Here is a 23,141-nt window from a genome sequence, read left to right on the forward strand (position 1 = left end):
AAGCAGCCGCAGTAACTGCGACAGCGTTGGATCTGACGCCCCGAGTATATATAAGTAGAGAATCCACAAGTTTTGATGCTTTAGTTGCTAGCCCAGAGTCGACCCAGAAGTTGAGGCAATTTTTTTGCTCGGCATCGATCCAAAATTCAATTGACCATTGAATTTTGATACGATCGACACACTCAAGGATTATACACGAAACACAATAAACTGTCGGGATATATATTCTCTGTATAAAAAAATATATATAAACGTTTTCTGGCTGCCGTCCGTTGCAGTTAAAAGTGCTCAATATGGTAACTAAACCCAGTTCCGATCTGTATTGCAAATAAAAGACAATCGTGATGAAAAGTGCTCAAAAAGAAGTGTTGCTAAAAGCGAGAAGAAAGAAAAGACAAGCAAAGGAACCACAAAAATCAATTATTCGTACTTTGCCTTTACTATATACTCTATATACAATACACTCTATATAAATTTGTATGTATAACGAGGCAGAGCAGGTGCAGAGCTCTGTTTGTCTTACGACCCAAGTGACATTTAGAGTTTATGTATTTAATCGTAATTACACGTCCGGTTGGGCCACATTGTGCCAGTGCTAGTGAGCGAACGGCAATATCTTTAGCCATATTACGCATACGCCCATTGCGCCCACGTGGATAGAGCAACGTGACCGTGGTCTGCACCGTGTGGCATTAGGCCAGGCTAGCTCAGCTGTCAGCAATTGCGTCTTTAATCATTAACATGACTTTCAGTTGGCAGCAGAAGCTCTGGCTGGCATCGTTTTGGCCAGGGTTTCTATGTCAACGCAGCGAATGAGATGAAAACTTGTTTGCATCGTTTGCTAATTATCCATACATTTCATGGATTGACATTTGAATTGGCATATTTAGGCAAATGACCATTAAGTGTTGCCTTTAGTTATAGCTCGATGTAAAATTCTTGGCTGTGCCATTGAGAGATGATCAGCGTCGATCGGTTAATCAACTGCATCAAGTTCGTTGCCTAAGTCATTCGATTGCAACATTCAGATGTACGGCAAAAGATCAAAGACGCGATTGAAACAAAGTGCCAAAGGCAGATTAAGGGGGCTTAAAACCCATAACGATGATATATTGAAGAGCAATTAGTGCTGATGCAGTTAAAAAATAAATCAAAGCAAAAAGAATATTCAAGAATTGTATATTAAAATTCCATTTATATCTAGACGGGTAAAAATATAACCTTTGTCCTTTATTTTGTTTGTGCTTAACTTTATTTATTTAATTTTCAAATCAATCAGAAGTGGTTCGTGTTTTTCCAATTTGAAAATCACTCAAGCCACTTTACATAAATCATCCGAAAAATCTTCGTTAATGGAAACGTGTAGCATTCGCTCACTTTCGTTGATGGCTTGACCCAAATGAGCGTCGTCATTGACGTTTCCGATATGAACGCAAGGTCAGATCGGTTGTAAAACAAATTAATTAACCATAAATTAGCATATTAAATTACAGTCAAATGAAAATCCAAATGAAGAAAACCTAATATGACATAAGGACTCAGCACGTCTCGCTAAAGCAAACCTTTTTTGTTTTTTCAAAGTCTAGAAGACTAACAGGTCTTTAAGTTCTTAATATTAGAGTTAACATCACTTCATTAGGCTTTTTATGAAAAAAAAAAAAACAACAACAACAACAAAAACTGGAAGCGGATGTTTCTTTGATATTGTTTCACTTTCCAGCTTCGAGGTGTTAACTAAGCCCCAAGTTGAGCATCTACACGATTCAAGCAATTGTATATAAAACGGGTTTAGACTATCTCGATTAAATTTCAAGTTCATTAACAACCAAAATTTCAAATTCATTTACATTTCAATATGCTATGAATTGTGATTGCTGTCTTTTTAAAGATCTGACGATAGCTCAAACTTTCGACTAGAATACATACGAATTTAGATATACCTATTTATATTATATATGCTTGTATAGAAAAGATTCTTTTGTTGTAGGAATTTGGGCATACGGCCTCAGTTTTATGGCGACGATCAATGATTAGTGCGTATGCTAATTTGGTTTTAGCGACGACTTCAGCTTTTCTCACTTTATTAATGGCCGATCGCAGATTATTGTTATATAATCGCGTAGTCTCCAATAAACAAAAAAAAAAAACGCAAAGCAAACAAAAAAAAGAACTTGTCAGCCAGAATTTTTGTTCGCTGACTAGCGCAGCTGGTTTATAGCATAATTAGCTATTTCTGTAGATGGCAACCGCACGGACATTAGTTATCAAGAAATTGTCAGTGATTTTGAGATGTCCGCAAATTAATTGCACTCATAGCCATTTACCACTTTCGTTAACGTTCTCCGTTGGCGACCTTGCCCAGATCGCATAATATGCTAATTATAAGACATTAGATTCGTTGACAGCCACGGAAGAAGGTTTAATCTATGCTGATTTTATTTTATTCATTTATTCATTTTTATTTATTTTAATTTGTTTGTTTTTTTTGTGGTCAGACATCTTGTCTCCAAAGTCAATTAATTATCTCATCTGTATTTTGTCGTTTTGCTTTTCATTGTGATTTTCGTGGTTTTAATTGGTTTGAGGATCAGAGATTTGAGAGCATAATCGAGTTTGGCTAGGTTTCGGATCGCTACCGTGACCTAGAGATGATGTCAAAGTTGAATGCCTTCGACTCTACACGCTAACATCTTTATTGTAATTGCCAGTTATTTGTTGTTGTTGTTGCTGTTGTTGATGTTGTTGTTATATGCAAATGGCAGACATCGTCTGAACTTTAACAAACGACTTTTGTGCCGTTAAACGTTGCTGTCTATGCATTAACAGTGTTGCCTTGTATTTAGACCTAGAGCAAATCACTTTAGTACCAAGTATTAGACAACAATTCGTTAAGGTACTTAGCTCAGGTGTCAGCCAAGTAACTCCATTTGAACATCTTCTTGAAGCCATCCGTACTAACTCGATTTATTTCTGTTTCGCTCTTCCACAGAGAAGTGCACTTTTTGTCTTGGCGCTCTGCGCTGTGGCTTTTGCCACCGCATCGGCTGACACGCATGTGGTAAGTACAGAGAAATCTAACCGAACTACAGTGCAGATCATTCATAGAACAATTGATCAATTTCAGCGTAAGGCTCGTGCTGTAGAGGGATACTCGTATCCTGTACCAGATGTGCCATTTGTTTTGCCGACGCGCACTACTGCGCCACCAGTGACAAATAAACCACAGCCTCCAGTGACGACTCGCCGACCAACTCTACCACCAACCACCAGGCCTCCCATTCGTACTCCTCCACCTCCAACCTACTTGCCACCCACGTACAAGCCGGTGCCTCCAGTGACCACTACGCGTCGACCAACTCTACCACCAACCACCAGGCCTCCCATTCGTACTCCCCCACCTCCAACCTACTTGCCACCCACGTACAAGCCGGTGCCTCCAGTGACCACTACGCGTCGACCAACTCTACCACCAATCACCAGGCCTCCCATTCGTACTCCTCCACCTCCAACCTACTTGCCACCCACGTACAAGCCTGTGCCTCCAGTGACTACTCGCCGACCAACTCAACCACCAACTACTAAGCCTACGATTCGCACTACTCCGGCACCTACCTACTTGCCTCCAACAAATAAGCCACAGCCACCTGTAATTATTACCACCCGTAGGCCAACACCTCCGACAACCCGTGCGACTAGGCCTCCAGTGATCACTACCACCCGACCACCAATCACGCGTCCACCAACCACGTACTTGCCTCCCTCAACCACCCGTAGGACAACAACGACTACCCGTAGACCAACAACGACTACCCGTAAGGTCATAACCACACCGGTTACCCGTAGTCCCCCGCCCAGTACTGTAGGACCAACCTATTTGCCTCCTACAAATAAGCCCCAACCCCCAGTAATTATTACCACCCGTAAGCCAACACCTCCGCCAACTCGTGCGACTACCACTCGTCCACCAATCACCCGTCCACCAACCACGTACTTGCCTCCCTCAACTACCCGTAGGACAACAACGACTACCCGTAGGCCAACAACGACTACCCCTAGGCCAACAACGACTACCCGTAGGCCAACAACGACTACCCGTAAGGTAATAACGACACCGGTTACCCGTAGTCCCCCACCCAGTACTGTAGGACCAACCTATTTGCCTCCTACAAATAAGCCCCAACCCCCAGTAATTATTACCACCCGTAAGCCAACACCTCCGCCAACTCGTGCGACTACCACTCGTCCACCTATCACCCGTCCACCAACCACGTACTTGCCTCCCTCAACCACCCGTAGGACAACAACGACTACCCGTAGACCAACAACGACTACCCGTAGGCCAACAACGACTACCCGTAAGGTAATAACGACACCGGTTACCCGTAGTCCCCCACCCAGTACTGTAGGACCAACCTATTTGCCTCCTACAAATAAGCCCCAACCCCCAGTAATTATTACCACCCGTAAGCCAACACCTCCGCCAACTCGTGCGACTACCACTCGTCCACCTATCACTCGTCCACCAACCACATACTTGCCTCCATCGACCACCCGTAGGACAACAACGACTACCCGTAGGCCAACAACGACTACCCCTAGGCCAACAACGACTACCCGTAAGGTAATAACCACACCGGTTACCCGTAGGCCCACACCCAGTACTGTAGGACCAACCTACTTGCCTCCTACAAATAAGCCCCAACCCCCAGTAATTATTACCACCCGTAAGCCAACACCTCCGCCAACTCGTGCGACTACCACTCGTCCACCTATCACCCGTCCACCAACCACGTACTTGCCTCCATCGACCACCCGTAAAGTAACACCTCCGCCAACCCGTACGACTCCAATAATAATTACCACCCAGAGGATAACGACCCCTAGGACCACCAGGACTATTGTGACAGCACCGCCGACGACCAAGCGCGTGGGCTACGATTATCCTAAGCCCAGCATTCCCTTTGACTTTTAAGCACCCGCACAGCAGCACAGTTATAGCCGTCGATGAATTCAACGACGCTCGAAAGGCAGATGGGTGACATATCATTTCATTTTAATTGAAATATTATCGTCTGAGGGAGGGGATGCAATAACTGATGCTCTCTAAATATATCTAGCAATGCAAATGCCAACCATATCTATAGGGCTAGATACATCTAGTCAATGCAGTCGAAAAGATTTTTACAGCGTTTCATGAGGGTGCTCCAAATTGCGATACCACTGAAGCGTCAGCAAGAATTCAACTTGTTTGTTTTTATGAATTAATGAATCGCATACTCATACAATTAGGGATCACTGTATATGTATCTAACTTTTTGTAAACTTCTTAAATATGTACTATAATACGCTCTCTTGCTATGTTTTATGTCTCCCGTCTCAAGACTATTTAGCTCTATGTTCAAATAAAATGAAAACAAACACCATTTATAATCATTTGTGCAGACCCAACCAAAAACTGGGTTTATTAAATGTGGTTTCAATGCATATTCAATTGGACAACGGGAAGTGTTTTCAGCGCTTGCTATTGTTATTATTATTAGTAAATAACTTATTTTTTCTATAGATATGCTAAGAGCAGATAAAACTCGCGTGAGGTTGTAACTTCAAGAGTGTGGATCGTATGACTGTAACGAAAGGTTTGTATTGGACGTGATGAATGGAATAAGACGTGACTCGAAATTAAGAGGCCTAAAATGATGATGAGCATTGCATGATGATGATTATATATAGGGATGCATGATCAGATATATTAGGATGTTTGTAGAAGGATGTTAACGCTGACTTGATATGATCTCATCATGATAGCTATGCATGTTGATGTATTTAATGATGATGAGCATAATTGGTTTAGTATTGTTATGACAAGGTCTTACAATATTTTTGAATATTTTACCAGGTGCTCTGCTATGTTATAGTTGTAAATGGAAGCTCATCTCCTTTATCTATGTTATATAAATATTCAAGTAAATTAGTTTCATCAACAATTTCAGTTCATCTGTCGCAATATCAACTTTTGCGCTAGTGTCAAATGTTGTTTAATTAGCCTTAAAACAATTTAAATTCGATAATTACTTTATTCAGCTTGACTTTGCACTCAATCGAGCAGAGTTTTAGACACTTCGGCTAAGCAATTGTTTCTCGTTTTGAATTCTTTATCGCGTGCATGGCGCGGCGCGATCTTGTGCTGTTCATGGTGGCTGCGTTGGAAGTATCTCATTTTCTTTTCCACCCAGAGATCGGGCGCACGAAATCATTTAGGCAATTAATTTATTTGTCTATTTTTTTGCTTTCGTATGTTAAACTTTCTAATTAGCTGCCGAAGTGCAGCCGCAAGTTTTTTAGGGGCTGCTTGGCCGGAGCTGCAAGCAGTCGTCTTTGCGATTCGCGATGAGGAAGTCGCGTCCGGTGCGCCAACAGATACCGATATCAACAATTTTTACTGTGAACAATGTTTAGAAAGCCAAGAGTGCAGCCGGAGCCCGAGTCAAACGATAAATCGCAGCGGGATCCACATCCTGCCAAAGGCGGCGCAAAGCAAAAGGCTAATAGCGGCCGCTGGCCACGGATTATGGGCCTGCTCTATGTGTACACAATTGTGAGACGAGTGCTATTAGATCAGTGCAGAGCGAATAAAACTTTCCATTTTACAGATGTCTCTTATGGTCGTCAAGGTCGCATCAACAGCAGCCTTATATCAACAGCAGCAGCAGCAACAGCAGCAGCAGCAGCAGTTACTCAACCAGATTGAGGGCCAGACGCTGTCGGAGACAACGCCCAGCACTGAAAGTGACGACAGCTCGAGTCAAGTGGCGGAACGTTTAAACATTGAGAAGATGCGTGCCAAGTTACAGCAATTGCAGCACGAGCAGCAGCAGCAATATCGTCTGCAGCAGCAGCAGATGCAGCTGCATCTCCAGCAAATGCAACAGCAGCTCCACCTGCACGCCAACGATGTGGAGGATCTGGAGGTGGAGAGTGGCACTGGTGGTGGTGTTGGTGGTGGTGCTGGCGAAACTGCCTACTTATTGGAGCGTGCCGACGATGTTGCGCCCATTTACGGTACATGGCGCACGAAAGCGAGACGACCCCAGCCGCCAGGCGTCAGCAGCAGCGGCAACGGGCTGCAGCACGCAACGCCTGATGATGGCGACGCTGGCGATAATCATCTGTATGAGCGGCTGCCTAAGCGAGCCGTCACCATGACGCCGCTGCGTGATGTTTTGCGCGATCAGCTGCCCCGCCCACCGCGCCTCTCCACGCAGCGGCCGCCCTCATCGGCGGCGGCGGCGGCGTTGCTGAGGCGCCAATACTCCGAGACGCCAGGCACGCTGGCCATGCGCGATGATTTCAAGCCGAAGCCGTTTCACTTTCCCTTCGACGGTCCGCTGCCGGAGCAGTTCAAGAAGGGCGAGGCGGAGCGCCTGAACAACATCCAGGACATCTTGCACAACATGCACATCAACAATCCGCTGCCCAGCAAGATGCCCGGCCTGGTCATGATGCCCACGGGGCTGCACATTGCGGGCAGCTACAAGAACCTCAAGTCCAGTGGCATAGCCAACTTCTTTCGGGGCAAGCGCGGCAAGAAGCAGATGCAGTTCAGCATTCCGCTGCCCATGTTTCCCATGGGCGTGCCGATGCCCCTGTACCCAGGTGCGCCGCATCAGCGCGTAGCCATCGAGCAGCTGTATCCGTATAAGCCGCGCTCGCCACAGGACATCAACTTGCTGGCCCTGCAGCAGGCGCCAGCCAGCAAGCCCAGCTCCAAGAAGAAGCACAAGAAGCAGCAGAAGCAACAGCAGGAGCAGAGCAACTACAACAACATGCTGCTGGAGCACGGCAGCCAGCAACACTACTTGGTCGATCCCTTTCTGCAGAGCTTTCCGCCCATCATAGCGCTGAATGCGACGCGCCAGCCGCAGCACAAGCGCATTCCTTTCAAGGTGAACCTGGACATCTATCCGGTGCTGCCACCCTCCAGACCCACGTCCGTGCTCCGCAGTCCCTATCCGAGCGACTACGCAGTGCCCACAGCCGGTGCGCTGGCTGCCTCGCCTGGCTCCATCTACGCGCAGCCGCAGCTGCAGCAGAGTCTCTACCAGACGCCCTTCAAGTTCCCCACGCAGCCGCCCAGCCACCTGCCGATGATCTTTCCCGATCAGTCCATACGCTACAGCCAGCAGCAGGCAGTCTATCAGGCCGGCAAGTATGCGCCGCAGGCTCAGCAGAACGATGACTGCGTCTATGGCCCAGCTGTGAGCAGCAGCAACGGCAATGCCAATAGTGGAGCCGTGGAGAGCAGCAGCAATCAGATAATGCTCCATCTGAATGTCTTTCCCAAGCAGAAGCCTTCGCCCGTGGTGCGCGCCTCCACAAATCCCTTTTACAATCACAACTTTTCGGGCTTGCAGCGCAATACTTTCAGCGCCAGCGAACGGGATCAGCCACTGCCCAAGCCACCGAGTCCCGTTGAGCCACGGCAGGCTGCTGCCACACAGTCACAGCAGCAGCAGCAGCAGCAACAGCAACAACAACAGCAACAGCAGCAACAACAGCAACAGCAGCAACAGCAACAACAGCAGCAACAGCAGCAACAGCAGCAGCAGCAACAGCAGCAGCAACAGCAGCAACAGCAACAGCAGCAACAGCAGCAACAACAACAGCAACAGCAGAACCACACTCAACAACAACAACAACAACAACAACCTGTAAATCATCCGATTTCACGCAGCGACAATCTCTCGCTCATTGACTTCGAGCATCCCATTGTCGCAGCCGAGGTGCCGCAGCCGCCCCAATTACCACAACCTGCTGCATTCACCGGCCACCCAGCTCTGTCCTCCAATCATGGAGGACGTTACAGCGTTCAAGGCGAGCATATGCGCTATCACAAGAATCCCCACATCGATCAACTGGCTGCCGAGGCGCAAACAGCTTCGCTCTTTCGCTTTCCCGTTGAGGATCTGATACAGTTCCAGGTGGATGATGCGCTCTAAATCGTTCTAGTTGTAGGACTTATCTAAATAACAATATGCATGTAATAAATACATTAAATATTTTTAGTGTTTATATCAAAACGAGAGTTGGTTCATGAAAAGTCTAGTTTTTGAGAGAGAGAGAGACAGGGAGAGAGAGAGAGGGAGAGAGAGAGATAGAGAGAGAGAGAGAGAGAGAGAGAGAGAGAGAGAGAGATAGAGAGAGATAAAGAGAGAGAGAGAGAGAGAGAGTGAGAGAGAGAAAAAAGGAGGGAGGTCTGTATTGAGTCAGAATTCCCTTTACCTTAAAATATATTTAGGCGAACTGGGCTGAACTTTCAACATTATTTATTCATCGATTTCGAATGGAAAATTCTTTTTGATTTGCATATAATATAAAATTTCTGCTCAATTTTTTTTTGCTTTTTAAATTCAATTTTTTCTTTCCATTTTCCAACTGGACAAGTTGTTTTTTCTTAATTGGACTTTAAATGTTTCACCTCTTGAATTTCTCATTGAATAACAAAAATGTGTAGCATACTTTTGGGCTGTCGCAGAAAATTAGCTTCATAAAATTCCCAACGCCAAGTGTGTACACACTAGCGCATATTTCATTGCCACTCGTTTTGCGCATGCGCGAAATGTGTATCAAAACAAAACCGGCGACAGGCACGAAACCAGTATTTACCACTGGTTGGCCGAATCACGCACGCCGTTGGCCAGCAAAGGACGCCAGCAGCAGCCAGTAACAGCAACAGGTAAGACGGCCAGATCGACAGAAGGTGAGCGAGCGTCGCGTCGTTAAGACGTTGCTGCGGTTCAAAAATTCGTCGGAAACAGTCGGCAGAGAAACAAAAACCAACGACAAAAAAAAAAACAAGCGCAAAAAGTAAAGCAACAAAATATATATTCGGAACGAGAATCGAGTTTTTTGCCTGGCGTCATAGTCGAACTTGGTTGGTTTTTTGCGCGTGAATAAAAGTGAAATAATCATTTAATAAGTGTAATAACGGTTAAGCTAATTAAGCGAGAGACAGAGATAGAGATAGAGAGACAACGTGAGTTGGCTAGACCCTAGGCATCAGCAGTATTATGTTTTATGCGCTGCTTCCTGGCCATTTCCATTTTAGTTCTTTTTTTTTTTTTTTTGCCCAAACACCAACTGACCAGCGGTCTATGTATATGTGTGTATGTATGTATCTTGCAGATACTTATGTATCTGCACGCTACGCCAGCGCAGAGAGCAACCAGTTCTGTATTCTGCGCTTATTTATTTGAGCTGCCTTTTTGCACATTTTGGTGTATGCATGTGTGCGTGTGTGTTAGCTTGCTTTCTTTGACTTCCCCCTGCTTTGTGCCTCATTCCTCATACCTCATTCTCCAGCTGCGAAAGAAAGCCAATCGTTAAGCGCCTGAGCGCCAAATGATTGGAGCATCATCAGCAGTCGCCTCATCATCATCATGTGCCACTTTTCACATGCGCATAAAGTGAAATTGGCAGCTGAATCGAATTTCTTTTCTAGAATTGGTCAAATATTTGTTTTTGTTTTTGTTTTACAACTCTGAAGCATTACACACACGGCTTTCCGCTGAGCGAGCACAAATCTGCGCATCTGCAGGTAATTGCTGCCGTTGCATTGCAGCCATAGCCAAGGTCGAATGGGCGGATGGGGGCTAACATTGAAAGAGTTTATGCATTGTTTCTCGATTTTAGCTGAGCTTAACACAAACTTGTCTCTAGCTCTATCTCACTCTCAACTCATCTCTCCCTCTCTCTCTGTCTGTCTCTCTCTCTACCAAAAGAAATTCGACAGTGAATATTGTGCTAGATGTGCTAAACACTCAAGTAAATACAACCGAAATACTGCCAAGCTAACGGATATCTATAGTTAACGGCATTGGAATTAGCAACGGCAACATGTTGCTGCCGTCGCTAATGTGTCTGCCGCTGCTGCTGCTGCTGCTGCTCTGTGGCTGCGGCCGCCTGGCCGGGGCACAGCTGCTGAATCATCCGCCGCATTTTGTGCCCGGCTCGGGCGACATGTCCCGCTTCAGCCTGTCCGAGCACACGCCAGTGGGCAGCCCCGTCTATCAACTGAAAGGTAAGTCGTGGCTGCATTGTGCACTGAGGTCAGCCAGTGGACAAACCCATGTTTCATAATAAACAGACAGTGGTGTTTACAGTGGGTGCTGGACTAAGAGATACCCTGTAATGGGTCAGCTAAGAACTAAGCTGGGAACAGACTTTGATAGAGTATAGCTAGAGCAAAGCTACTTTGGCAAAGTTTTTATGTATGCTACCCTAGCTTTAACTGGAAAAGGGTATGCCACAGATCAAGCTTCATTTATTCAATTATAGAGATTATTTATCTAGTTCTTTGAGTGATACATATAATTTCATAGTTAATATACCCTGCTTCACCCATTTACATTGCATACAGGGTATACAGGCAACAACAATAGCCCCAATTCTCACATTATGTGCGGCCAAAACCTTTCACAAAAATACTAAATTAATTTTAAGACAATGTTTTTTGGCCTAAAACTCGGCGAGTCTCTCTATAGTGTCTATATATAGATATATATATTTATGTGTGTGTCTATACATACATACATACATCATAATTGTATTGCGCTTTTGGCCTGGTCATTTGATAGTTTAATTATTTTGTAATTTGACTTTTGTGTGCTTGAAGTCTCGAATTGCCTTTGCTGACTTTCATTTCGCGACTCGAGAGGCGGGTCGGCGGGGGACTTTGTCTATATGACCATAATTGAAATATTAAGCGCTCGGCTCGCCGCAACGCCACCTACTTTTGGCCAACCTTGTGCAGAGTATCAATTTTTTTTCCCACTTATTTTTCGTCTTTCATTTTGTTTGCTCGCTCGCTGAAGTGTGCCTCGACATGTTCGTTGCATGTTGCGATAAGCGCTAAGTAATGTCAAAATGATAATACGTATGTCTTGCATGCCTGGGATTGCATTCCGGTAATCAAGTCGCCAGAACCCCAAAAACAATGCCAGCGGTTACATACACATGTATCTCTGTCTGTTTGTCTATCTGTGTGTGTCTGTGTGTCTTTTGTATCTGTGGGATAGACACAGGCGGAAATGCATTTGAGCACGTCTGTGCGTAGCAGTCGCGATAGCAAGGCAATCGCTACGATAACGATGCCAATTATTATGGGAATCTGGCGTGTGGCCAAGTCTGCATTAGATGCAAATGTTGGCCATTATTGATATTGGCCGAGCGCTCACTTTTATCCGCATAGAATCTGGCGACACTTTTACTCTGCTAAGTGGAGCCAATCAATTGAAAGTAGCAACTGTTGTTGTTGTTGCTTTATTGCAAATGTCGTAATCGCAGACTTTCGCAATGGCCAAGGAGCTGGCTCTGGCTCTGCTGAGCTGGGCTGGGCGCGTGGCTGCAACAGCTGCTTGGCTCAAGCAACAACAATAGCTGCCTGTGATTGCATCGGTTGCATCTTCGTGCTGCTTTCGAGTGTGAGCTTTTGTTTTTGCTCCACCTGCTCCACAAAATAATGCCCCGTTGACACCTTAGCCCAGTTATGGCTGCGGCCTGTAATTTGATGCGCCCAACGCAACAGCAGCAGCAGCAATGGGCCAGACACCAAGGCAGACAACTTTCATGTAACTTATTTATAAATGTATCTTGTATCTGCATATTTTATGTACACACATATATCAAATGCATCTGCGCTTCAATGAAGAGCTCACAATTCAACTTAAAGGTTCAAAATGCATACAAGTATTTGCATTAACTTGGGAGTTGATACTCAGCCAAGTGCTCATTGAGCTGCTCATATGTGTGCATGTGTGTGCGTGTGTGTGTGTGTGTGTGTGTGTGTGTGTGTGTGTGTGTGGCTGGGTGAGCGGTCGCCCAGCCAGTTAGTTTTGCAAGCTGCATCCGTGAGATAAACGTCGCCGACACAAAAAAAAAAACACGTTTAGGCCAACAATTCGCAGCGCGCTGCGTTTGAAATTAAGAGTGCCATAAATTCACACACAAATACACACACACACACACACACACACACACACACACATAAATGTGTATACACACACACACATAAATGTATATACACACACAAATTGAAAAATTGCCAGGCACACAAAACATTGTCTAAACTGTGAGCCAGGAAGCAGCCAAGACCCCAATCAACTCGACTCGACTCGCCTCGACTCGCCTCTATCAGCTGCATAATTTGTGATTGCAATTTTCGACAGGCAATCATCAGAAAAATCAACATTTCTTGCATCACTCGGCTCGCTGCCAATAGGCCAATCGACTGGACCAACTGGCTGCCATCAGCTGTATATGCGGTAAACAAACAAGCGTGTTACAGGTCTCCCCTTGGCTCTGTCTGTTTTACATACAAATTGGTCAGTGGACAAATCAAGCGATAATAGCGGCTAATCAATAAATGAAAATGGGACAAAAAAACAGGCTCAGGGTCGTGCTTAACACATATAAATATATGTATATGTATATATTTGGATATATCGAGTTTTCTTCAAGCATAGCCTCGCTTTTATCAAGAACTAGATTTTTTGTTTGTGCTTGGATTTTATTTATTTATTTACATTTTTCGGAACTAAGCATTGTTGTTGAGCCTTAGTATGCTTATATATTAACATTAGGAAACATTTATTTAAATTTATTGAAATTGATTCGTTCTTTATATCAACATTAGGCATTTTTATAAGTCTTTTTATTAGCAGGCGCTCTTGATGGCCTTGCTACGTTTTACACAGTTGATAAACGCAAAAGAAGGCGTGGCCAGCGTGCAAATATCAATTAGTTTTACATTAAAATATTTAAATTATTGATTATTTTAATATATTTTCTGTTTATGGTTCTTTTTAAAAAAATTATAAGCATTTAATAATTTAATTTTTCGAATATTTGCTTTTCTAAAAAAGTGCATATAAATGAAAAATTGCATAAAAAACATAACAGTTCCCATTTCGTCTTCGTTTTCTTGAATTATATAATTATATATAAATATATACACCTATTTCTTTATTTATTTTTTTTTTTCAAAATTATATCCATTTGTCTTTCTAATCCTTCAATTAAATTGAACAGCATTCAAATAGTCGAAATCGCTTCACCCCAAAATATTCTCTCTTTGAGCTTGACTTGTCAAAGCCTTTCTGCTTCTCTTCTACAAACTATGCCGTATTTAGTATTATATTGACATGCATATATTAATGTAAAATCTTAAATCAATCAGCCAATAAATAAATCAATTTTTCAAGCAAAATATATTCATAAAATATATATACATATACATACATTTGCTCAAGCCGCAAAAAAGTTTCCTAACTTGCATGATATTTGCCCATGCATATTTTTACTTTCTATACGCAATTATTAAATTAAATGAAGTTAAAAATATAAACAACATAATTAAGCAAATGGCGTGCTGTAATTATTTTGACTCCCAACACACAAAACAGAAAAGTAAAACCCAAAACAAACGCCAAATGAATAATTGCTTAAAAACGTGTAATACAATGCGGGCGTTTCTTTCTCTTTCTTTTCGCCTCATGCTTTTTTTTTTTTTTTTTTTTTGCTGTGTGTCTAATAAATAGCGAAATATTAACAAATACGCTTCGCAGAGCATGAAATCACAGAAATTGCTTAGACCCAGTCGCGACTCTCCCACTTGCCACAACTCGGACACACATGCTGCGTGTCATAAGGCAAAAGAGAAGAGAAGAAGACGAAGAGAAAAACATCAAGTGAAAAGTAGAAAAGTCCAAATATATTTCAGCATTGAAAAACTTGGATAATTGTTACTATTACTGAGCTCTGTTAGGCCTTCCCAGTTTGTTTTTTGCCCACCAACCAGATGCCATATGTGGCAGCAACAACAATCGTTTGATACACCAAATTCCAGCACCAATACATACGCAACTCGTGTATATGAGAAATCACATGAAAATATGTCTAAGACCCGAAAAAGAAAAACTAGAAAAATGATTATGTACATTAAAAGTGGGCACTCACGCGCCCATGTAGGAGAGGCAGCGGAAGGGCATGGGGAGGGGCAACAGTGGAGAATGTGACTTGAGGCAATGAAAAAGATTCGGGTTGGCGACCGCAATTGGTAAGTTGTTGGGTGTGTGTCGAGTAGAGAGTAGAGTATGCTGTATAGAGAACGTGTTGTTTGCTTCCCGCTTTCTGGCTGTGCTGCAATTGTCGGTCGCCGTCTGTCCCTCTGTTCCTCTCTGCCTCTGCTCCTCGGCCCGTTTTCGAAATGGTTAAAGCAAACTTGAAAACCTGAAAAGCCGTCTGCCGTCTGCTGTCTGCTGTCTGTCGTCTGTTGTGTGTGCCAAAAAAAGTAGTTTTCCAGACTGCCATGGGGTTTATTATGGTTTGTCTTTCGGCTGCTCTGCTCTGCTCTGCTGGGATCATTTGTTTTCTTTCTGTTGGCCCCAGCCACTTCATTCAAAAGAATTTCTAATGTTTTTTTTTCGTGTTTGCCCCCAAGCTGCAGTTTCCTGCATTTGAGAAATCTCTCAAACAAAAAATAGGCAGAGAGGCAAAAGCGAAAGAGAAACTGGCCAAAGTAGAGATGGCCCCATATTCAGTTGAGTTGACCCAACTCCCAGACTTGGTTGCATAGCTTAGCTCCATTTCCACGCCCAACTAAACTGCAAAGCGCGAATGGAGCAGGCTGTGGGAACCTGATTAGCATTTTTCACACGCTTAAGCATAACCCCGGCGCAGAGTGTCAGATGTTGTAATTAAAGCAGTGAGCGTGTCGAGCAAAATGGGAAGTCGACAAACAGCTTTTACTACTACAATGCCTCACACGATTACCCACACGCCTAACTGACTTGAACTACTTTGTTACACATTTGAAGGCATCGACCCGGAGGGTGGACGACTTAAGTACAGCATATCTGGGCCAGTTTTCTCGGTGGATCGGGAGACGGGCGTGGTGCGGCTGCGACAGGAACTGGACCGCGAGACCCAAGATACCGTTGAGGTGATCATCAGCATCACCGACGAGGGCGTCTATGGCACAGAGCCGAACACGGTGTCCCAGCGCCGGGAGATTCCGGTGCGCGACTACAACGACAATCAGCCCACATTCCTCGGACGTCCCTATACGGCCAGCGTGAGCGAATCCCTGCCCGTGGGCTCCGAGCTGACCGTGGAGCCACCGATCATAGTTGTGGATCGTGATGACGGACTGAATGCGGAGGTGCAGATCAAGTGTGTGCAGGTAGGTCAAATCTAAGGCAGACTCAGCTCTACCATGACTTAAACTTCTCTCTCTCTCTCTCTCTCTCTGTCTCTCTCTGTCTCTCTTGATTCCCTCTTCCAGGAGAACGACATTTGCGACATCTTTGAGGTGCGCGCTGTCAAGCTGAGCGATGGCAACTTTACCGCGAGGGTTGCTCTAAAACAAGCTCTGGATTTCGAAAGCCGGCCCTCGTACATCATGTCGATCTCAGCCTCGGATAGTGCCATAGAGAACCGCCTCACCTCATTCGCCACGGTTTCCATAAATGTCATCGATGTGCAGGATCAGGCGCCCGTCTTCACCAATGCCCCCTACTCCGCCACTGTGGCCGAGAATACGCCCGCCGGCGTGAGCATATTGACCGTGAAGGCCATCGATGGCGATGTGGGCATACCAAGAGATATCTTCCTCTCGCTGGAGGACGAGCCCTTCGGGCACTTTGAGCTGGTGCCCTTTGGCGATGCCAAGGAGGGCACGGCTGTACTGCAGACCACAAGCGAGCCACTGGATCGCGAGAATCCTGATATACTGCAGAATGGCGGCGTCTATGTCTTCTCCATAAGAGCCACAGAGCTCATTGATGGCGCCATACCCGCCGAGTTCTCGGTGACTCGAGTGACCATCGTTGTGACCGACGTGGACGATCACCGGCCAGAGTTCAGTGCCTCGCACTTCAATATTTCAATAGCCGAGAACCTGGCCAATGGAATGCCCCTGCCGGGCCTCTCCATATTCGTGGATGATCGTGACATGGGCGAGAACAGTCGCTATCAGCTCAAGCTGCAGGACGTCTCCAAGGCAGCCGGCGTATTCGCCGTATCGCCCACAGAAGGACAGGGCCGCACTCCTGTTGTGGTCAAAGTGCTCGATGCCAGCCAGCTGGACTATGATAATCCCGCGCAGCGCAAATTCGAGTTCGACTTGGTGGCCACGACCCACGGCGTGGAGCAGGCAAAGGCTCGCGTGGAGGTCCACCTGCTGGATGCCAACGATAATGCTCCCGTGTTTCGCCAGCAGACGTATCGCTTCACCGCTCCCGAGAATCTGACGAGCGACTCCCTGGTGGGCATTGTGAATGCCACCGATGCCGATTCAGCCCAGTTTGGCCACGTGCAGTATGTGCTCAAGGGCTTTGGCGCCGACAACTTCTACATTAATCCAGAGACCGGCGGCATCTATCTGCTCAGAGCCCTGGACTATGAGAAGCAAAGCACCTACAGCCTGACCGTGGTGGCTGTCGACGGCGGCGGTCGCGAATCGAATGCCAATCTCTATGTGGACGTGCTCGATGTCAACGACAATCATCCGCGCTTCGAGAGCAGCGAGTACAGCCGCACGATCCGAGAGGGCGCCTCCATCTTCGAGCCGCAGTTCTTTGTGCGCGCCCACGACGCAGACGGGCCCAGCCAGGGTAACGGCCGAGTGAGGTACGCCATTGTCTCGGAGAACAGCATAGCTGGCAATGTGTTCCGCATTGAGCCAGACACGGGCGAAATAACGCTGCAGAAGGCAGCCAGATCCATGGACACGGAGCGTGGCGAATACGAGCTGGTCGTGTCTGCCACAGATTTTGGTAGGTTTTTAATCTCATTAAGCGAATACCTATATCTATATATACCCTACTAATTTCCAGGCATTCCCCCATTGACCAATACCACACGTGTTTTGATACGCGTCGGCATCTCCGGCAATCAGCGACCCATTTTCAAGGGTCACTTTCAGAATGTCGAGAACCTGCCAGTGATTGGCCCGCCCAGCTATCGCGTATCCATACCAGAGAACGCTGCTCCAGGCTACAATGTGACCACAGTCTCTGCGCACGATCCGGACGGCCTGGACAGCCTGCTCCGATATCGCATTGTGGGCGCCAACGACAACTTCCAGATCAATGAGTTGTAAGTCTAAGCTGAACTAAACTTAAACCCTAATTTCATGCTCATCTTCCTGCCCTCAGCTCTGGCCAGATCACAGTGTCGCCTCAAGCGCGCATTGATCGCGATTTGAACATGAATAGCTTTGAGATCATTGTGAATGCCGTGGACTCTGGCACGCCCATACCGGAAACAGCAACCACGACGGTCTACGTGAATGTGAAGGACATCAACGATGAGAAGCCCAAGTTCGAGCAGAGCAGCTATGCCGCCTATGTCTCCGAGCGCACAGTCGTTGGCGAGAGTGTGCTGCGCGTCAAGGCTATCGATAAGGATCTCAACTCGCGGCTGGAGTACAGTCTGCAGGGACCGGTTCAAGCCACCACCAAGGCGGGCGTGAGCATAGCCAATCGCAGCAGTTATCCCGTGCAAGAGGCCTTTCGGGTGGACAAGCAGAGCGGCGAGATCTTTGTGAACAGCACGCTGCGACACGATGTGGCAGCCATCATCATCTTCACTGTGGCTGTGCGAGACTTGAACGCTGAGGTGGATCCAGAGAAGCAGGTGGACACCACTGAGGTGACGGTCTATGTGCAGTCCTTCAAGGACAAGGATCCTGTGTTCAAGAATCCCGGCTGGAGTAGCTCCCGCCCCGTCGTCAATGTCAAGATCAAAGAGGAAATGCCCATAGACAGCGCGCTATTCATACTGCAAGCCGAGGATCCGGTTACCGAGCAGCCGATAACCAGCTTTGAGCTAGTCACACCCAAGGAGCTGGAGTACTTCCACATCTCGGAGCGCACTGGCGAGGTGATATTGAAGAAGCGCTTGGACTACGAGGCGCTGGCGGAGTCGGGCAGCGCAGAGTTCGAGCTGCAGGTGCGTGCGAGCAGCGCCGATCGCCAGCGCAGCACCATCAGCAGGGTGAACATCACCGTCGAGAATGTGAACGACAACAGTCCGATCTTCGATCAGAGCTCCTACCATGCCACCATCATTGAGAACAAGGGCCACCCGGAGCCGGTGTTGCAGGTGAGGGCGCAGGACAAGGATGCTGCCCTCAATGCACGCGATGAGCGCTTGGGCTATCACAAGATCATCTACTCGCTGCAGGGCGAGCACGCAATGCTCTTCGAGATCAACAACCTAACCGGACAGATCATCGTGGCTCGCAATCAAACCATCGATCGGGAGCGCACGCCCTCCATTCGCCTGCAAGTGAAGGCGGAGGACTCGCCGGGCAAGCCCACTGACGCCAAGCAAAGCGTTGTGGAGCTGTTGATCGATGTGCTGGACGTGAATGACAATGCACCCGAGTTTACCAAGAAGGTTTACAGCGCAGTCATACCGGAGAATGCTCTCAAGATGGAGACTGTCCTGCAGCTGGAAGCCACCGATGCGGACGAAGGACCTGGCGGCGAGGTGCGCTACGAGCTGGTCAATGAAGGCGATGCCAATGGGCTGTTCAGCATGAATGCCCAGAGCGGACTCTTGACCACACGCCGCAACCTGACGGGCAAGGGACGCGCCGAGGCTTATGTGCTAATCGTGCGCGCCCAGGACAATGGCAGTCAGGTGCCCAAGCAGTCCAGCCTGTCCACGGACGCTGAGGTGCGCATATTTATAGGCGATGTGAGTGCCAACGATGGAGTGCCATACTTTGTGGCGCCGCGAGTGGGTCAAATGGCGAATGTGACGGAGGTAAGTGGAGCTGGGATGGCTTGAAGAGAGGTTGAACTAATTTCGCATCCTCCGCCAGAATGCGGCAGTTGGTGCTCCAGTCTTTCAGGTGATTGCCTCGGATCCGGATGATGACAGCACGCCCTCCGGCACCATCACCTATCGCATATTGCCCGATACGCCCGATGCCGAGTCCTTTGCCATAGACACGCACACGGGCCTGATAACCACACGAGAGGTACTCGATCGCGAAGAGAAGTCCATGTACAAGGTTCTGCTGGAGGTCAGCGACAATGGACAGCCCAAGCAGTCGGTGACGCGCATACTGAAGATCGAGGTGCTCGACATGGACGATCATGTGCCCCGATTCGCCAGAGAGATTGTGAGTTACGAAATCAACATTCAATTTCCTTTACTGAAAGTCAACTCCCAACAGGATGCGGGGCCGATACCCATGTCCGTGGCCGAGGAGCAGCCAGCGGGCACCGTTGTGGGCAACTTCAGCGCCATTGACGAGGACATTGGCGAGAATGCGGCGATCGACTATGCCATCATCGAGGGCAACAACGAGCAGCTCTTCACCATCGAGCGGGATAACAACAGCCTGGCCATCTTGAAGACCAGCCAGCCCATTGATCGCGAGCAAGTTGAGTCCTTTACGCTGACTATCAAGTGCCTGAAGCTGGGCGAGCCGGCGTACAAGTATATAGGCGATGCCTACGACCGGCAGGATCCCTCGCATCTGCGCGTCACCGTGCGGATTCTCGACCTTGATGACAATTTGCCCAAGTTCGAGAATCCCGACTCAACGGTGGGCATACGCATCAATGTGCCCATCGACACGGTGATAACCACGCTGCGTGCCACCGACGCGGATGCCGAGGCAGCGCCCATCGCGCTCTCCATCAAGAACGTGACGTTCGTGCCGCAGTTCTACAAGCGCAGCCGGAAACTGGCCACGGGCAACCTGCAAACGCTGTTCACCCTCAACAACCGGACGGGCGAGCTGCGCACGGGCGGCTCCTTTGCCGACTACGTGGACGGCTATTTCCAGATGCGCATCTGCGCCAACAACTCGGCGAAGGCCAAGCGCCAGGCGTACAGCAACATCAAAGTGTTCGTCATACGGGACAAGTCGCTGCTGAAGTTTGTCTTCGCACGGCCGCCGAACGAGATTCAACACAACATACGGCCCTTCCAGGAGCAGCTGCAGAAAAAACTGAAGCCCCTAGGTCTGGAGCTGCACGTGCTGGACACGCAGGTGTTTACGCGCGCGGACATGAGCCTGGACTTTACGGCGACCAGCTCGTGCTTCCAGATGTTCCGCAACGGCGCCGCCCTATCGCTGAGCGAAATGCAGAAGCTGATGAACTCCAAGGAGCTGCGACACGAGCTCATCGACATCTATGCGGCGTACGGCGTGAGCGATCTGGAGTCCTGCTCGGTGCGACGCACCCATACGGCGGCTCTCTTTGGCAATCTGCTAATGTCGGCGGGCGCCTGGCTGGTCATACTGGCGGCGCTCATTGGCATCGCAGCGCTGGTCTCGCTCTGCACGGCCTGTTGCCTGAGAAAGAAGTGAGTGTGTGTGAGAGAGAGAGAGAGAGAGGGAGCTATAATTGAATGTATATTTTCTTTGACAGATTCAAGCGTTATAGCAAACGCAGTCTGCAGGCAAGTCTGCGCACGCCCACAGAGCATACGCCCACCTCGTACAGCTACTCAATGCCCGCCGTGCTCTACTCGGAGCCCATCTACGGACCCTTGTAGCCCCCACTCATATTCTGCACGGCCAGCCGGCGGCATTACTGAACAACTCAATTCTAGTAAATTAGTGCTCAAGACCCGATACCCAAGCCACGCCTGAGCATATGATCTATAGGTAGAGCTCAGCGCGGCTTGGGCTGAGCGGGTCCCAAACAGTCCATACATAAGCATAAGCATAAGCACACTATGCATGTGATCTAGTATGTACATAATATACGACTATGTCTAGAGTATATAGAGTACATCTGTGTAATATTAGCTACTGTATAAACTCGTCGACAGCGAAACTTTTAGGCTTAAGTTCTCTCATAAACTAGCAAAAACAACGAATCGAAAGTCATTCTAATTATATGTATGTGTGTCATCTGCTGAAGAGATTTTTGCAACGCCTGAAATAAATAATATTATTAAATAAATGACTTGTATGTATATGAAACTATAACTTCTCTTTATTCTCTGGCAAGTGCGTAATAAGTTCAATATAAATATCAGCTCGATTTCCAACAGGAATTTCCACATCTTTTGCACGTCTGAGCTTGACGTGTTCGAACTAAAACTAAATACATACATGCATATATTTATTTATGCATATGTTATGTGTTATGTATTTAGTTAGCTTTTTTTTGGAATGTGAGCATGTGTGCAAATAAATTGTATCTACAACAAAACACACGAATACTTGGTTATACTCCGTGGACATGCAAAGCGATACGGCGCACTTAAATATGTGAAAGCAAGTCAACAAAGCATTCAACTAAATAGTCTAGCTTATGGCTGACTTTTGGAGTTCATAATGTGCCTAATATAACTGATATCAGGCTATGATTAGCTTTGTTTTAGCAGCCAAACATAGACAAGCATTTGGTGGACTCAGTTTCCTTGACTGGAACAAAGTGATGGCAGGACATCTTCGAGATCTTTAGATTCCTATCTTGTTCATAATAAGGCGATAGTCAAAGTTAAAGGTGCTCATATCGTAATAAGGTTAATTGACTCTCAATTCTTGACTATTTTTACACATTCCGTACTTTAAACTACATACAAGACGCATTTACGGCATCTTAAATGGGCTATATTTCGAGTCCTATACACTATCTAAGAATATATGAATACGTATATTGATCTATATGATTAATGTAGTTCACATTTCATTTGCTTACAGCTCACAGTTGAAATTCCCTTAGTACCCCACTCTAAAATCAATTAAAAATATCATTCATTCCAAGACACATATTCCTATATAAAACATCCAATATTAATGAGTTAAATAAGAAAATGCGTCTGCCAATTAAAATCTGTGTGCTTGTTTTAATTGCAAACGGGAATTTTCAATGCCAAGTTGTAACGTCTAACAATTTATATTTTATATAGAAAAAAAAATGAGTAAGAAACCCATAAATAATAAATGTTGTTAAAACTAATGTGCGGCGCTCATTAGCCTCAGGCTGAGCTCCTTGGCGAGTGCTGCAAGGGATGATGATGATGATGATGCTGCTGCTGGTATACAAGGGTGGCAGAGTGTGTGTGTCTGTGTGTGTGTGTCAGTAGATGAACTGATCGGGGGT

General features: G+C 46.7%; 3 protein-coding genes across 11 annotated transcripts; all 3 read left to right on the forward strand.

The window, feature by feature from the left end:
- The first annotated feature begins 61 nt into the window (after positions 1-61).
- On the forward strand, positions 62-5,430 carry LOC108650128 (uncharacterized). Of its 5 annotated transcripts, none has more exons than XM_089259031.1 (4): positions 62-296; positions 2,990-3,058; positions 3,125-4,035; positions 4,078-5,430. In XM_089259031.1, the coding sequence occupies exons 1-4, from the start codon at positions 294-296 to the stop codon at positions 4,970-4,972; spliced, it is 1,878 nt and encodes a 625-aa protein (XP_089115157.1). In that variant the 5' UTR covers positions 62-293; the 3' UTR covers positions 4,973-5,430. The 5 variants fall into 5 exon arrangements, with proteins under 5 accessions (XP_089115157.1, XP_089115156.1, XP_089115158.1 ...); XM_089259030.1 differs by having other exon boundaries at positions 3,125-3,999; positions 4,042-5,430; XM_089259032.1 differs by having other exon boundaries at positions 3,125-3,999; positions 4,063-5,430.
- A 489-nt stretch (positions 5,431-5,919) lies between these two features.
- On the forward strand, positions 5,920-9,069 carry LOC108650129 (uncharacterized). The gene is made up of 2 exons (XM_089259776.1): positions 5,920-6,595; positions 6,651-9,069. The coding sequence occupies exons 1-2, from the start codon at positions 6,449-6,451 to the stop codon at positions 8,994-8,996; spliced, it is 2,493 nt and encodes an 830-aa protein (XP_089115902.1). The 5' UTR covers positions 5,920-6,448; the 3' UTR covers positions 8,997-9,069.
- A 664-nt stretch (positions 9,070-9,733) lies between these two features.
- Cad74A (cadherin 74A) lies at positions 9,734-21,983 on the forward strand. Of its 5 annotated transcripts, none has more exons than XM_089259157.1 (9): positions 9,734-9,757; positions 10,779-11,077; positions 15,873-16,237; positions 16,340-17,831; positions 17,892-18,153; positions 18,213-19,830; positions 19,889-20,191; positions 20,246-21,387; positions 21,453-21,983. In XM_089259157.1, exons 2-9 carry the CDS (start codon positions 10,894-10,896, stop codon positions 21,577-21,579), a joined length of 5,493 nt encoding a protein of 1,830 aa, XP_089115283.1. In that variant the 5' UTR covers positions 9,734-9,757; positions 10,779-10,893; the 3' UTR covers positions 21,580-21,983. The 5 variants fall into 5 exon arrangements, with proteins under 5 accessions (XP_089115283.1, XP_017956885.1, XP_089115280.1 ...); XM_018101396.3 differs by lacking the exon at positions 9,734-9,757 and adding an exon at positions 9,764-10,033; XM_089259154.1 differs by lacking the exon at positions 9,734-9,757 and adding an exon at positions 9,764-9,978.
- Positions 21,984-23,141: the final 1,158 nt, after the last annotated feature.

Source organism: Drosophila navojoa, chromosome 4, assembly GCF_054131105.1.
Source record: "Drosophila navojoa isolate 15081-1374.11 chromosome 4, UAZ_NAV_1.0, whole genome shotgun sequence".
NCBI classification, from domain to species: Eukaryota; Metazoa; Arthropoda; class Insecta; order Diptera; family Drosophilidae; genus Drosophila; species Drosophila navojoa.

What these genes read in the sequence shown, in the direction of transcription:
- Cad74A (XM_089259157.1), top strand. Translation starts at nt 10,894, where the DNA reads ATGTTGCTGCCGTCGCTAATGTGTCTGCCGCTGCTGCTGCTGCTGCTG. An exon ending in CCCCGTCTATCAACTGAAAG is followed by an intron (nt 11,078 to 15,872) that starts GTAAGTCGTGGC and finishes ACACATTTGAAG; the next exon opens with GCATCGACCCGGAGGGTGGA. An exon ending in AACTTCCAGATCAATGAGTT is followed by an intron (nt 18,154 to 18,212) that starts GTAAGTCTAAGC and finishes TCCTGCCCTCAG; the next exon opens with CTCTGGCCAGATCACAGTGT.
- LOC108650129 (XM_089259776.1), top strand. Translation starts at nt 6,449, where the DNA reads ATGTTTAGAAAGCCAAGAGTGCAGCCGGAGCCCGAGTCAAACGATAAA. An exon ending in TGCTCTATGTGTACACAATT is followed by an intron (nt 6,596 to 6,650) that starts GTGAGACGAGTG and finishes TCCATTTTACAG; the next exon opens with ATGTCTCTTATGGTCGTCAA.
- LOC108650128 (XM_089259028.1), top strand. An exon ending in CATCGGCTGACACGCATGTG is followed by an intron (nt 3,059 to 3,124) that starts GTAAGTACAGAG and finishes GATCAATTTCAG; the next exon opens with CGTAAGGCTCGTGCTGTAGA.